At 38.8% G+C, this 14087-nt stretch overlaps 1 protein-coding gene across 6 annotated transcripts in view; it reads left to right on the top strand.

The window, feature by feature from the left end:
* DNAJC24 (DnaJ heat shock protein family (Hsp40) member C24) overlaps window positions 1–14087 on the top strand; it is a 41037-nt gene that overhangs the window by 13746 nt on the left and 13204 nt on the right. For all 6 annotated transcript variants that reach the window (XM_083599305.1, XM_083599304.1, XM_083599303.1 and 3 more), the window contains one exon: window positions 12286–12424. In XM_083599305.1, coding sequence (XP_083455431.1) covers window positions 12286–12424 — 139 coding nt within the window. The remainder of the gene's footprint in view (window positions 1–12285; window positions 12425–14087) is intronic.

Raw genomic sequence — 14087 nt, 5'->3', positions numbered from 1 at the left:
AAGTCCAGCAAATGATTACTAGCAGAATCTCTCTCTCTCTCTCTCTCTCTCTCTCTCTCTCTCTCTCTCTCTCATTATTCTCTTGTTTTTATCCTCAGTTCTTTCCTTTTTGACCTTGTTTTGATCATAATGTGGAATTGCTTTAATGCTGCACAACATCAAATATTTTATTGTCGTTGACATGTCAGAGCATTTCGTTATAGGGAGGCATATATGTTTGCTAGTGTGTTTATAGCCACCCTTCATCGTAACATATTTTAAGGCAGGATAGAATGACAAAAAGACACAATTAAAGCCCAGAGATTTAAAATATGTTTTTAAGGCACAGTGCAGGCTAACAAGTTCCAGATAATAAGCCACAGGAGTAGTCCCCAACTACATACTCACTCTTTCAGGGGAAGTGCAACCCAGTCACAAACTATGTCTTCCCAATTTCCAGGTCTGAGAACCTCCAATCCATAGAACTTTCCCCACTGAAAATCAACACACACCCCACTACAATTTGTCCCCCTTTTTTAAAAAAAAGTCATATTTAAAACTTGAGGTAAAACTTGAGCTTAAAAGAGTAAAGCTGATGTTTTAAGTGAGGAAAACAAAGTGGTCTCCATTGGGTCTGGATTCCATCCTTCATGGATGTTTCGCAGTCCCTCACTGCAAGAAGTAAAGTAACAGGGAACCAGGCAGAGGGCCTTCTCAGCAGTGGCGCCCTCCCTGTGGAATGCCCTCCCATCAGATGTCAATGAATTAAAGAACCATGCAACTTTTAGAAGACATCTGAAGGCGGCCCTGTGTCAGGAAATTTTTAATGTTTGACATTTTATTATTATTTATATTTTTCTGGAAGCCACCCAGAGTAGCTGGGGAAACCCAGCCAGATGGGTGGGGTATAAATAATAAAATTGTTGTTGTTTGTTTGTTGTTGTTGTTACTGTTATTATTTTCTAAACACACCAGGCAGGGCACGCACCCTCGATGTAGTTTGTACCACTATCAATATGAGGGATAGATTGAAGATAAGGGTCTGACCATTATCTGGTTAAGTTTGAACTGATGATGGCAATTCCCCCCTGTAAGTGTTGTGGGCCCGTTTAGATGGTCCACCCTCAGAGACTGATGAATTTGTAGTGTCCTTGAAATATCTGAGAGATTTTCCAGTGGGAAAGTCAGCAATGCTGTTAATTGTACCTACTATGTGTACAGCTGCACTGAAGCCCAAACTGAGGTTTTATGTCTAGAGGTATATGTGTATTTAAATGAGTTCAGAACCTCACTGAGGCAGTGGTCATAACTTGTAGGTTGGTGATGTGAACTCAGAGAGATCAAATTTCAAAACTTGAGTCCATAAGAAAACTAAAAGGTCATTTTGTGATCATTAGAACACGCATAGATGATACCTGGCAGTTTGGTTGTGTTTTTTAACCCTCTTTTCTAAGCACCACTTCATACGTTGAGAAATTAGTTAGTTTTTTCCCATATAACACCAATCTGTCAAAATAGCAACTGTACCACTATGTAACTACCCATGGAGCGATTTCTGATTATATGCACATGTTTGCTAATTTTCTGCGTATTTTTTATTGTTGCTGCAATTGAAATGCTTTGCTTTTGTTCATCTGCAGAGTTTGTGGTCCCTACTTCCTAGCTTGTATATTTGAAAGAATGTATGTTTATGCTTGTCTAAGGGAAACATCTGGGTGGGAGAAATTACAAATCTGAAAGCATTAATTAAAAAGATGATAACCAAATGAAATAAATAGGTCCACTGGTATTGCTCTGTTTTATAAATAGTGTGGAGAAAACTCAGTGCCTTTGGAAGTATTATTTGAGCATGCATTAGGTGGCAGTAGTGTGTTGTATTTGATGAGAACTCTTTGTCCCTGGTTTTGTTTTGTTTTTACTTTATGTCCTAATGCAGTGTAAAAATGGATGAAACATTATGTCTCAATTATTTATAATCTTCTAATTGTTCATAATATATGCCTTATATCTTTAAAATATGTGATTTTGAAATTTATAATTTTTTTGTGACAGTGTTAATAATGACTTTTAAATAATAATTTAGTGCACATTGCTGTACTTGCAGTTTGAATGGCCATAAGGGTGAGTGAAAATAATGCTGTTTTGAACATACTTTAAAGGATTGCCCTGAGAAATGTGTAGATATGATTCTCTCCCTTGAGTCCAAATGCAAAATTTCAAGATGTATGTGTAAACTCTTTTTATTAAACAACTAGAGAAGGTGATTGTGTCCTGCTAATTAGAAGTGTGTCACACTTAGGGTTAATTTCTTTTACAATTAGTCAAAGCTAACTAATATTGCATGCAGTCTTTGTTTCTCCCTCCTTTTTCCTTTTTACTCCTTTTCCTTTCTCCTTTAGACTATTTTTAAATATCTAATCGAGTGTTTTGACACTATTTTATTCTTTTCAGCTATATCCATGCTCCTAATATTGTATACTAGTTGTGTTCTTTTAGTTAGTTTGATAAGAGGGGTATGATTTAGTCTCAAGGAGATGTTTATAGAGACTAGGTAGTTGTAATTAACCTTTCAGCAAAATGTTTTTAACGTTGACGTCAAATCTTGAACAGGGACAGTTAACTTGTGACCTTTCGGGGTATTCTTTTGCTTCTGCGTGTCTCACAGGTAAAGGAGCTAAGGGAATTCAAAGCTGGTACAGCAATGTCATTAATTTGGCAGAATGATCAATTAATAGAAGAAAAGCATGAAAGCGTTGACAGAACATGCTACCTAATTAGTACCTGATGAACCATGTAGGCCACAGAGCAAAGAGTGCACTGTTGCTTCAGGCTAGCTGTTGTACAAGACCTTTTATGTGCAAGTCATTAAGTCTGTATAGTAGCTAAAGAAAAACACTTCAAATGGATTTTGCTTGGCTGAGGAACTGGTCTTGTGAAGTGTTGAGAAGCCCCCACTGATTTTGCTGGGAACTGGCTAGTTGGTGCTTTACCTCGTTCTCAGACCTGTAATATTGAGCCTCTCCAACTTTATAAGCACAAATGCTTGCTTGCTTCCTCTGCCTCAGGTTAACGGGGTGTACTAAAGGATATGTTTGCACCCTGCACTATGATTTACAACTCAATCCTTACCGTGCCTATTCAGAAGTAAGTCCTGTTGGATTCAATGGGGCTTACTCCCAGGCAAGTCAGTTTACAATTGCAACCTGAATCTTATTTTAAAGCACATTATGCCACTAGCAATGGGCACACCATAACAAAGGGGGCGGGGGTTCATCTTTTTAATTTATACTTGTGAAGCATGACATAAGAACATGTCTTTGGATCGTGACCCCTCCACCTCCATCACTCATCCCTGTCACTGTGCATATAACAGTTATTTGCGTCATTTGCTGTTCTGTTTTTGTTTAATCTAGGTTTTAATTTTTAGTCACCAGCCAATTGTAGGTTCCTCCCTCCTGTAAGTTAGAGATTTATGTATTTCAGTGTTTTTCTTGTCAGTCACTGAGGTTTCCTCCAAAAGGTGGAATAAAAATACATTTTTTTCTCAAAAATGTTCCTTGAGCTCCACTCTCAGAATGGAAGGGGAGACTTTTTTTTTTTTTTTTTTGCTGATTTCCTCTTCCTGCCTGCAGACTCCAGAATATCTGCTCTGGAAAATTGGAGAGTCTCCAGAACAGTGGGAAGGGCAGAGGAGGAAGAAGGGGATTGGCCAAAATCCCTTGCCCTTCTTTGTACAGGAGATTCCATGAGTAGAAGATAATATTTTAAATATTTTTATTATTTGCATCCCACACATCTGACTGGGTTGCCCCAGCCACTCTCAGCGGCTTCTCTGGATGCAGCCCTGAAATTCACAGAAGGGCAACTCTGGATCTAAGCCATTTTAAATATATAAGCCAAGGTATCAGTGCAGCCTTGCTAGAAATTTCCTGATGTAAGAACAGCATTTGTGCTAATTAAAACTGTTTTATATAGTACAGCACTCCCCTAAAGAATCCATAAATTTATTTAGCTTTAAACATGGATTCCTTGATGGCAACTATGTCCAGGAGTGCCTTGTCCATTTGGGGCTTCAAGTGTCTATTTCTGATGATGTCAGACCTTACAGTGGTCGCATGCATCTAGATTGGATTACTACTGTGCACTCTACTTGAGCTTAGTTTTGAAATTCTTCTGAAATTTTTGTTGTTCCAGATAGTAGCAGCAACTTATAGGATTACATTACTATCCAGAATCACCCACACTAGTTACCAGCTTGTTTCCTGTCATTATACAAACTGTTGGTTCTTTCCTTTGTAAAACCTTAAATGACTTGGACCTGGCAGACCGTCTTGTACGTATTAAGATCTGGTAAGGAAGTCCTTCTCTGTGTCTCACCTATGGTGGAAGTAAGATTGATCGGGGTTGGCAATGGTGCAGTAGATCCAGCCTTGACTCTTTGCAGCAGAAGGGCTCCTTCAGTTCATGGAGTGAACCAGAATCCAGGAGAAGTACTGGTACTTCGCTGGAGGAAGATGGCCAGGATTGTTACTTTCACCAATTCTTCTTACCTACAACCACCACCCACACTATTTAGGAGATTCCGTCAGCCCTTTGCAGTAGCTTTTCAAGAGATCACAGGAGATGACAGAGAGGCAGAAAAATTAGTGAAAATTGCTCCACTGCCAGTGGAACTCAGGGCCTTCCCAGTGTTATGGAATGTCTCGCCCCATGAAGTTCAGATGTCTGTATCTTTGATTGCCATTTGCTGGCTTGTGAAATTATTATTATTATTATTATTATTATTATTATTATTATTATTATTATTATTACTGCTGCTGCTATTTCTGTTGGCTTCTCATTTGACTAACTGAGTTGGTTTTTCAGGCTTTGTCCCCCTCCCTCTGGTGACTTCTCTCACAAATTGGAAGAACTATTTCACAGCAGATCTATGTGCTGTATGCTTTACCTTGTATTTAAGATACAGTAGGTATCTTAAATAATTAGCCACATTGTGGAGTGCATGATATATGAAATGCAGCTATGAATATTGGCTACAAAAAGCGAAGTATTTGGGTGAATGTAGGCCCCTTATACTTAAATCATATTATTATTATTTTTATATAGATTTTTATTGGTTTTTCAACACATATTAAAGGACAATACAAAACAATACATGAACAAACAAACATATAAACACGTATAATTTCTTAACCTTTTTTTTCTTTAAACCTTCTTTCAGCGACTTCCCCATACCTCCCTTTTCTGCATCCCTGTTTTAAATCTTTCCAGCAACCCCTAATTTCAATTTCTTATAGCACTTTCTTTATATCCTTTTTCTCATATCCAATTGTTTGTCCCTGCAATTCTATTTTGCCTTACCCATGACATTTTAACACTCGTTAATTTTGCAACAGTTCTTAAGGTAAACTTTAAATTTCTTCCAATCTTCTTCCACCGTCTCTTTCCCTTGGTCGCGGATTCTGCCCGTCATCTCAGCCAGTCCCATGTAGTCTATCACCTTTGTCTGCCATTCTTCCAGCGTGGGTAGTTCTTGTGTCTATACTTAAATCATATTAATTTCCTCCATTTGTAACCAGATATTGATGTTTTCCACACTTTAGTTTTTAATACTATGCTGCAAAATAGCTTCAGCTACACTAAAGGAGAGTTGTAGTAATTTTTTAAAATGTATTTTTATTAAAGATTTTCTTGGTTGACAAAGTATGAGCAATGTCTCTCTCTTTTTTCCCCAAGTAACATTTTTACAGATCGGTTTCATTTGTTGAGACATTAGTCATTCAAAGGGATGTTTGCACACTAACTGTGCATGTCCTTTCTCCTTTTCAGCAACTCCTCCTCCCCCACCCTTCCTCAAATCCTCCCAAATCTTCTTGCACAAAGATTGAGCTTGTGAGCATGTGCTAGATCATGGTTAGTAGGAAAGTTCAAAACTTACTACCACTGAAAATGTGAGTATGGCTAAAAAAATATAGTGTCACTTAATTTGAAACTTCATTTCCCTTAAAAACTAATAAACTAGGAATAACGTCACCCAAACTAAGCCATCATGGTACAGCACTGTGGGAATTAAAAACTTGAAATGTAACAGTAAAATATTTTGTGGATCTAATGCTTTATTATCTGAAGTTTATAGAACTTTTACACAGTCAAATAGTAGGAATATTACTATATTTGAACTGAGTCATAGTTTCAGTATTGCTGAGTTGCCGGGGTGGGGACTGTCTGTATGCCTGATCCCCTTTCTAATTCCTGGATCCAGCATGGATTCAGTTCCTGGAATAGCCAGGATAGCTTCCTGGTGACGTAAGGGCCCTCTAAGTATGGGCCAGTAAGGTAACAAAGTGACTCTATGCCAGACAGAATATGGGTGGGCAGCTTCCCGCAACTCTCGCTGGTAGTTAGAAAGGCAAAGATTGGACGTGAGTTGTGTGTGTGAGCTAGAAGACTGCAGGCTGGGCAGCTGCAAGAGACAGAGCCATGCCTGATTTTCTTTTGAATCCAAGGCTGTGGCTATGGGAAAACCAAGATACTCTTGGGGTGTTAATGCTGTGAGCCCCTCCATCATATGCTCATGTTGTATATATGTGTGAATAAACCATATATCCTAAAGACACCACAGTCTCTGCTGTCCCTCATTCTGTGGAAACCGAACCCTGTGGGTGTGCCTGGACCTCCTAGAATCTCGCATCGCTCAGAGATTTGGGTGGGTGCAACAGTAAACATATTTTATCTGGGAATAAGCCCCACCAAACATACATGGTCTTACTTCTGAGCAGGTAATCAGCCCTTCATACTCATTTTAAATCCTCAGCCACTGTGAACAATTAATTTTAAGAGGCAGCTATAATTCCAGGTAACTACAGTTGTACCTCGGAAGTTGAATGGAATCCATTCCAGAAGTCCGTTCGACTTCCAAAAGCTTTGGAAACCAAGGCACGGCTTCCAATTGGCTGCAGGAAGCTCCTGCAGCCAATTGGAAGCCACAGAAGCAGCATCGGACGTTTGGGTTCCAAAGAACGTTCGCAAACCGGAACACTCCCAGGTTTGTGGCGTTTGGGAGCCAAAACGTTTGACTCACAAGGTGTTCGTCAACCAAGGTGTGACTGTGCAGGCATCCTTTGTTGACAGAAAGAGTTGCTTTCCCACATTATATCATAATCTTAGCAAATCCGCTCTGTTGTGGCACTCTTGATTATTCAAGTTTGTTGTTTCTGTCCACATCTCTGTAATGGTAAATGTACAGATAAGATGTTTTTTCTGCAGTAACAGTATGTAATTGAATCCCCTGGCTTAATAATGCTGAGTAGTGTAAAACTGCCTGCCTTACTTTTCCCCACTTTGCTTTCATTATTTTAATTCCAATAAATATAAATTGTGGGACTCAAGCATCTTGATGCACAAGCTGCTGTGAACACCACAGTAGTATGCTGTAGTCTTGAATGCTGGTTTAGACTTTCCCACACATGCACACAGCCTCCAAGTACAAAACAAAAGAACATCCCCCATTGATATTTTTACATCGGAGCTCAGAGGAAGAAGAAACTGTAGAGGAGTTAGTATTATAATTATGGTCCATCACCTGCTATCCTTGAGATGTTGGTCTTTTAATTTTGTCGTTTAACTGAATCTTGCCTTGGGATTCTTCAGTCAGAAAAGCAGTATAAAAATAAACTTGCTATGAATCTACACTATGCTAGAAATCTGCATGAAAAAGTTATTTTCAGACTGTATGAGGTGCTTGTAGCACTGTGGAAAACAGGTAAATCAGGTACACCCACCTCATGGTGTAGCATGGAGAAATCATTAATTCATTTATTTTTATTTTAAACATATTTCACCCTTCAGCATCACTACTTCAAGAGTGGCTATGACATAAAAAAACATATCACAGATCAGACTACTAGACTAATAACATTTAAATATCAAATGAAAGCAATAAGGCAAGAAGAATCATTGCAGCCAAATAAAACACAAAATATCAGCTGGAATTTTAAGAAACTAGGAAAATAAATATGTATTTGTCCAGTACCAAAAAGGCAGGCAATTAGGTACAGGTGAACTAACCTAGATAGAGTCTTCTAAAGAGGGGTGCCATGGAAAGCAGGCAATTTTGCCAGTGGCCATCTGTCTGACCTCCAAAGTGTGGGCACCTGTACAAGGGCCTCCAAAAGTAATTTTACTGTGTGGATGGGTTCATGTGGGGGAAGGGACTTGTTCAGGTCATCCAAATTACCCATGCATTACCCATTAGATCTAAAGGACCCTAGTGTCTCCAAGTTAAAGAAAAAAGAATGTTCTAACATATGCCCTTAGGCCAAGTAATAATTGTGTTTAAGTAGACAGATTAACAAGGATTTGATCCTGGATTTCTCAGGCCCACACCCCAAGCTTTTTAACAGCAAGGTGCCAGTTGAAGTAAGGCATATGCTTGCTTTCCTAGAATACATTTTCCTTAGGCTTTTCTTACACTTGGGATTTTTGAAGCCAATATTTGGATCCCAATTGTGCTAACATATTTTCAGAAAAATCAATGTTACTTATGCAAGCAATTCATCCTGTACCCCACCCCACCCCCGGCAGCAGACAGCAATTGGGAATAGATTTAGAATGTTGAGTCTAAATACACCTACTTTAACATTGCTGAAGAACATTTAATTCACTCCTGTACTGAGCACCTTTTTCAAGTTTGGGATCTTAGTCTCAACAGAGCCTTTGTGGTTCCACTGTACCTTGAAACAGTAAGTTCCTAGTGGAAGTTGCTGTTTATGCACGAAGGAAAGAACCTGCACTGTGGGCAGTGGCTTGGCTCTAGAAGGCCCTCCCTGCAAAAAGTACAACTGGCACTAAGACATTGTTTTTTGCCCAGACACTTAAAAATGTGGCGTTCTTTTTGTCTTGCTAGTTAGCTTCTATCAAACCTTTCAGTTCATTATTTCTTCTGACTTTTGTAATATTTATTATTGTGTGTGAATTAATGCTAATTGTACACGTTCCTGGAATCCTTGGATGAACAGTGATTTAGAAATATTTTAAATAAATTCAAAATAATACAGCTGGCTTTTTTATATAATATATACAAATTGTATCTGCTGACTTACTGTGGTGCCTGGTTGGCTAGTGTTGGACTAGTATCCCTTTGCTCCATTCTAGTTCGGGGGATGGGGGGTTTCAAAGCATTTTTGCTTTATTTTTGGAAGTGTGTTGGATGGGGGAGTGCACAGCGCAAGGGCAAGGCACAGGAAAAGCTGCTGTTCCCAGGCTTCTGATATCTTTTCCACAAACTATCCTAGGGTTGGGATTCTATACACCAAGGGTTGTTGTTGTTTAGTCATGCCCGACTCTTTGTGACCCTATGAACCATAACTGTCAACATTTCCTTTTTTAAAGGGAAATTCCCTTATTCCGAATAGGATTCCTCGCAAGAAAAGGGAAAAGTTGACAGCTATGCTATGGACCAGAGCACACCAGGCACTCCTGTCATCCACTGCCTCCCGCAGCTTGGTCAAACTCATGTATACTCCAAGGGTAGGGAATCTTATTCCGCCTGAGTTAGTCCTCCCCTACCCAGCTGTGACCCCCCCTTCCCAAATCACTCCCCCACCCCACCCCACCCCAAAGCAGCAAGTGGACTTTGGAAAAATTTGGTACCATTGGCACCAGTGTAAGTTTTTTAGTCATGAAATGGCTGTGTGGGGTAGTTTTCAAGGGCAATTGCACAAAGATGAGAGGGTTAACCCTCCCTTCCTTAGTTGCTGCCCTCCCCCAAAATTGCCCTTCACAGCAATTAAAAAACTACAGTTGGCTTCAAGGACCTTTTTTTAAAAGCCCAATTGCTGTGCAGGGGTTGGGAGAGAGAGACTGTGGGCTAGAGGTTTCCCTCCCCTGTACTTGCCTTGTAAGCCTCATTGGGGCTTCCTGCTGACTAGATATGGAAAAGTTGCACTGTAAGGCAATAACATGTTAAAAGGGAAATCTAAATTGGATTGTCTCAGAAATGTGTGTATATCATGGGAAAAAGGGGATGCTGTTGCACAGCAGCAGCATGCCTAAGTGCTGTATGTTCTGATAGCAATGCTATTTATGTACAAGTGCAAACATAGCTGCGTAATACAAGTTATCCAGAACAGGAAAGTTATCCTATCATTTTGTTATCATTTTGTTTTCTTCCCAAACCCAAGAGAATTTGCTAAGATTAATCATATGGAGTGACACCCAAAACCCGCTCTGGAGAGTTAAGGGACCCTTTGGAAGAGATTTGGAGTGTGCACAGCGGGGTTATAGGAAGAAGAAGTCCAGTTCTGCAACTGGGCAGACATCATTGGATTCCACCCATAATAATGAGACAAATTTAATAACTAGTATTATAAGACTACTTTGTCCCATACATTATTGTTTTGTGGCCTGTTTTGGTACATACAGTATTTATAGCTTTGATTTCAGGCAGTTTGCGTCTATTAATTTCAAAGGTATTTACTGAAGAAGGTTCCTGCACTCTCTTTTTTTCTTTTTTGACAGACAAGACTCATTTTCATGGTATTTTTGAGTAATTCTTTTAAATATTAATGACTTGCTTTTCACTCCTCAGAAAACAACACACCAATCTAACCCCAGTTATACTTAGTAATATTTTTAAAGATGATTAACGAAAGGTGGTTGAAGGTTACAGTTTCATATGTGAATTTCATTGCATATTCAATTTGCAACCATGTTTTCTGATTCAGCAAGTGCACGAAAGCCTGTTTGTATGCTAAGATGTAAGACTAGGATCTCCTGAGCTGGATCAGGGTAGTGAAAAAAGACAAATCATTATAGAAATTTGAAGTACTTAACTTTTTTTTCATTGCTCATGCCATTACATTAAAGGAGACCAAGTCACACATCCAAGCAGGATGCTTTCCTCCTTCCAGAGAACCCGTTCGCTGTAGGTTATGACATAGAATGACTATGGAGACAAATCTCCACCTGAGATATGTCTATAGTTCCAGTTGCATCTTTTGCAATAACGGGCCACATTTCACATTGAGACTTTGCCGCACGATCCCTCCTTTAGGTGGGATCACATATAAAAAGAGATGGCCAGTTTGCATCTGTGAACAGATGTTGTCCTCCAAGTCTAGGGAAAGATGTTGGAAGCATTGGGGACAGAAAAGGAACTTTCTGTTGAAAGACAAACTTGGAAATCTCTGCCCATATTCCTAGTAGCTACTGAAAAGTACTTGCCAAATGGTGTGAAGAAGACTAGTTGGTCATTATAATCTAAGACTGTGCACACAATCCACACACACACAAAATAATAATCATGCCAAGCTATGTTTTTCTCCTTTATACATTACAAAATCTAAACCCATGTATGACTTTTTCATTTGGAATGGTGCTTGCTCAGAATTTTATACCATTATCTTACATTGTGGAGATGTTTCGAGTTAAGTTAATGGTAGGATATATGTTTTTAAAAAGAATAAGTGAGAGAATTGTGTAAAAAGGCATTAGAATTTTATGATGTTTGGGGAGGTGGTTTCTTTTGGTGATATACAAATACTAGAAATTCAGATCATTTCTTATATATTTACCAAAATCTAATTAATTTTACAATCCTGTGTTCAGCAAAACTAATGCAGAAATTACGATATCATTTTGCCCTTACGCATGTTACCTTTTAGCCCTGTCCCCAAACATTATTTCAAAACTGAAAACAGCACAAAATGTTGTATCCAGTGACCCATGACTTTAGAAATTTGGAAAGGCTTTTTATTCACTGGGTTGGAATAAATTAAAGATGGTGAATGATAGATTAAAAATAGAATTACATTTATGGTAAATTTATATCCTGTTTTGTATCTTCTGTTGACTGTTTCAACGCCAAAACCTAAATATTAAAAAAGTAACCACAGAAAAATTATATGTTATTTACATTAGGCTAAAAAAATTAATGTTAAATCTAAATAGTCTTCCCCTTACTCCTATTTTTTATTTTTATTTGCGTATACCTATTTCTGTTTGCATTAGTCATTCTCTCTAGGTAAATTGTCCATAAGACCAATGATTCCATCAGCAAATTATCCAGAAAATGCTGTCAGTGCACATTGTGACATTTGTGCCACTGGTGTATTTGCTGCTATTCCAGTGGTCTAATTAACCTGGCAGCAATCTCTTGTGGCCAATGCTGCTTCCTTTGTTTGTTTTCCTTGGCACCATAGTTCAGACCTATACATCCTCCATACACTTAAAATAGATCTCATATTTACTATTGATTTCCCCCTTCCATCCCCCCTCCCCTTCCCCTTTCCTTCTTTTGATTGGCAGTATCATCCAGACAAACAGAGCGCAGATGTGCCAGCAGGAGAAGTGGAGGCGCGCATGCAGAGGTTCATCGAAATTGATCGAGCGTGGAAAATTCTAGGGAACGAAGAGACAAAAAAAGAGTATGACCTGCAGCGGCGTGGTAGGTTCCTGCCAAGGAGTGCTGTAGTAGTAGCAGCAGCAGCTTTTGAGAACAGAAGCCGGAGTGGTAGCTCAGTGGTATTTTTTCAAAATGCTTTTTGTTTGACCGAAACACTTCATTTGCTCTTACCCGCTTCCATATTTAGATACATTATTTATACTGATTACTCCATATCCATTAAGCAGTAAAAACATTAAATTACTTTTGACAAAGCATTAGGTGGTAGCTGTTATACTAATTCTAATGAATGTAGAACTTGGATGATAATAATGACTTAGTTTAGCCATTTCTCATTTGACAGTATTTAAAGCAGTTTCGTTAAATGTTCTTAATTACTTAAGTTATGCCCTTTGCTACATTCTGTTGCTGCATTTTAGATACAGGTTTTGAGTAATCTGTGTCAAAGGTATACTGCCGCATATTTATAAACACTTCACAGTCATTAAAGTGTATCCTTTCTACCAGTCTTTAGGAATCGAGCATATTTCAGAATATTTGTCATAATGCATCCCTGGTATAAGCGTCTAAGGAAGCAAGTTATATTCCAGTTAAATGCATTAACCAGGCAGTTCCAGCACACGCACACACATATATATGTACATCTTGGGGAAAATAGCATCTTAAAACAGTGACAGGCTGTTGTGAGAAAGAAAGGGGAAAATGTAGGTCAGGTCTGTCACACATGGGCTACCATTACATGAAGTGATAGGCTGTCTTTCTGCTCTGGCCTCAGGATAGGAGTCCCTCAGCCTTCCATTAGAACCTTCAATAAATGTATATCCACCCTACATGTTAATGGGGGGAGTCAATAATAGTGTATTGCCTGTGGGGAAAACACTCAGTCGCACTCTGCGGTAACACACTCTGGTCCAGCATTGACGTGTAGCTACCACCACTTTTCAGTGTGTCTGATAAAAGCTCACTGTCTCTGCAGCATGTTATTGAATTCCCTTCCATTGTACGCTGGCACACCATCAAACCTTTCTCTCTCTTGCTGTTTTAAGTTCCCTGCTGTTAAGGTTGCCACAATTTTATTTGAGAAACAAAAGCTTAGTCAGCGTGGCTGGCAGATACACATAATCAACGGAATAATATACGGCGTATACAAGCTTATTTTTTTAATCATGAATTATTTGGTGTCTATCGTTCTCTCTTTTTTCAAAATGTGCTATTTGGGATGTTAGATGTTAAACTGAAATGAGCAAAATTATTTTTGAACTAGTTTTTTTTTGTTTTTTTTTGGCTTGTAGCTTAATAGAAAGAGCAGCTGGTTTTGCCAAGAGAGAGAGGGAGAGAGACTAACTTGGAGCTGGGGTTAAGAAATTTCCCTTGTGTAAAAATTGGCAGAAATGTATTTGTTTATGCTCTGTCCATTTTGTAGTTAGACTTTGAGATATACACTCTAGCATAAAAGTCAGTCCAGTCAATTAAGCTTTATGTCCTTACAAGTAATGCACAGAAAATGACAGTTAATGCGTATTTTAATTTTTGAGGTTGTGAAGCTTTTTCAAATTTGCTTTTTTTAATGTTTCGTGCTGTTACCCATTCAGATAAGCAAAGCGTGTGGAATTTGCTTTGATTGAAATCTACAGGCATTGATTCTGTGCAACCTTTGTTTTTCTACTGAGGCTTGAAGGGACTTGGAAAAGATTGGGCAGTAGCA

Source organism: Podarcis filfolensis, assembly GCF_964270895.1.
Source record: "Podarcis filfolensis genome assembly, chromosome: 1".
NCBI classification, from domain to species: domain Eukaryota; kingdom Metazoa; phylum Chordata; class Lepidosauria; order Squamata; family Lacertidae; genus Podarcis; species Podarcis filfolensis.
This window is presented reverse-complemented; position numbering and strand designations above follow the sequence as displayed.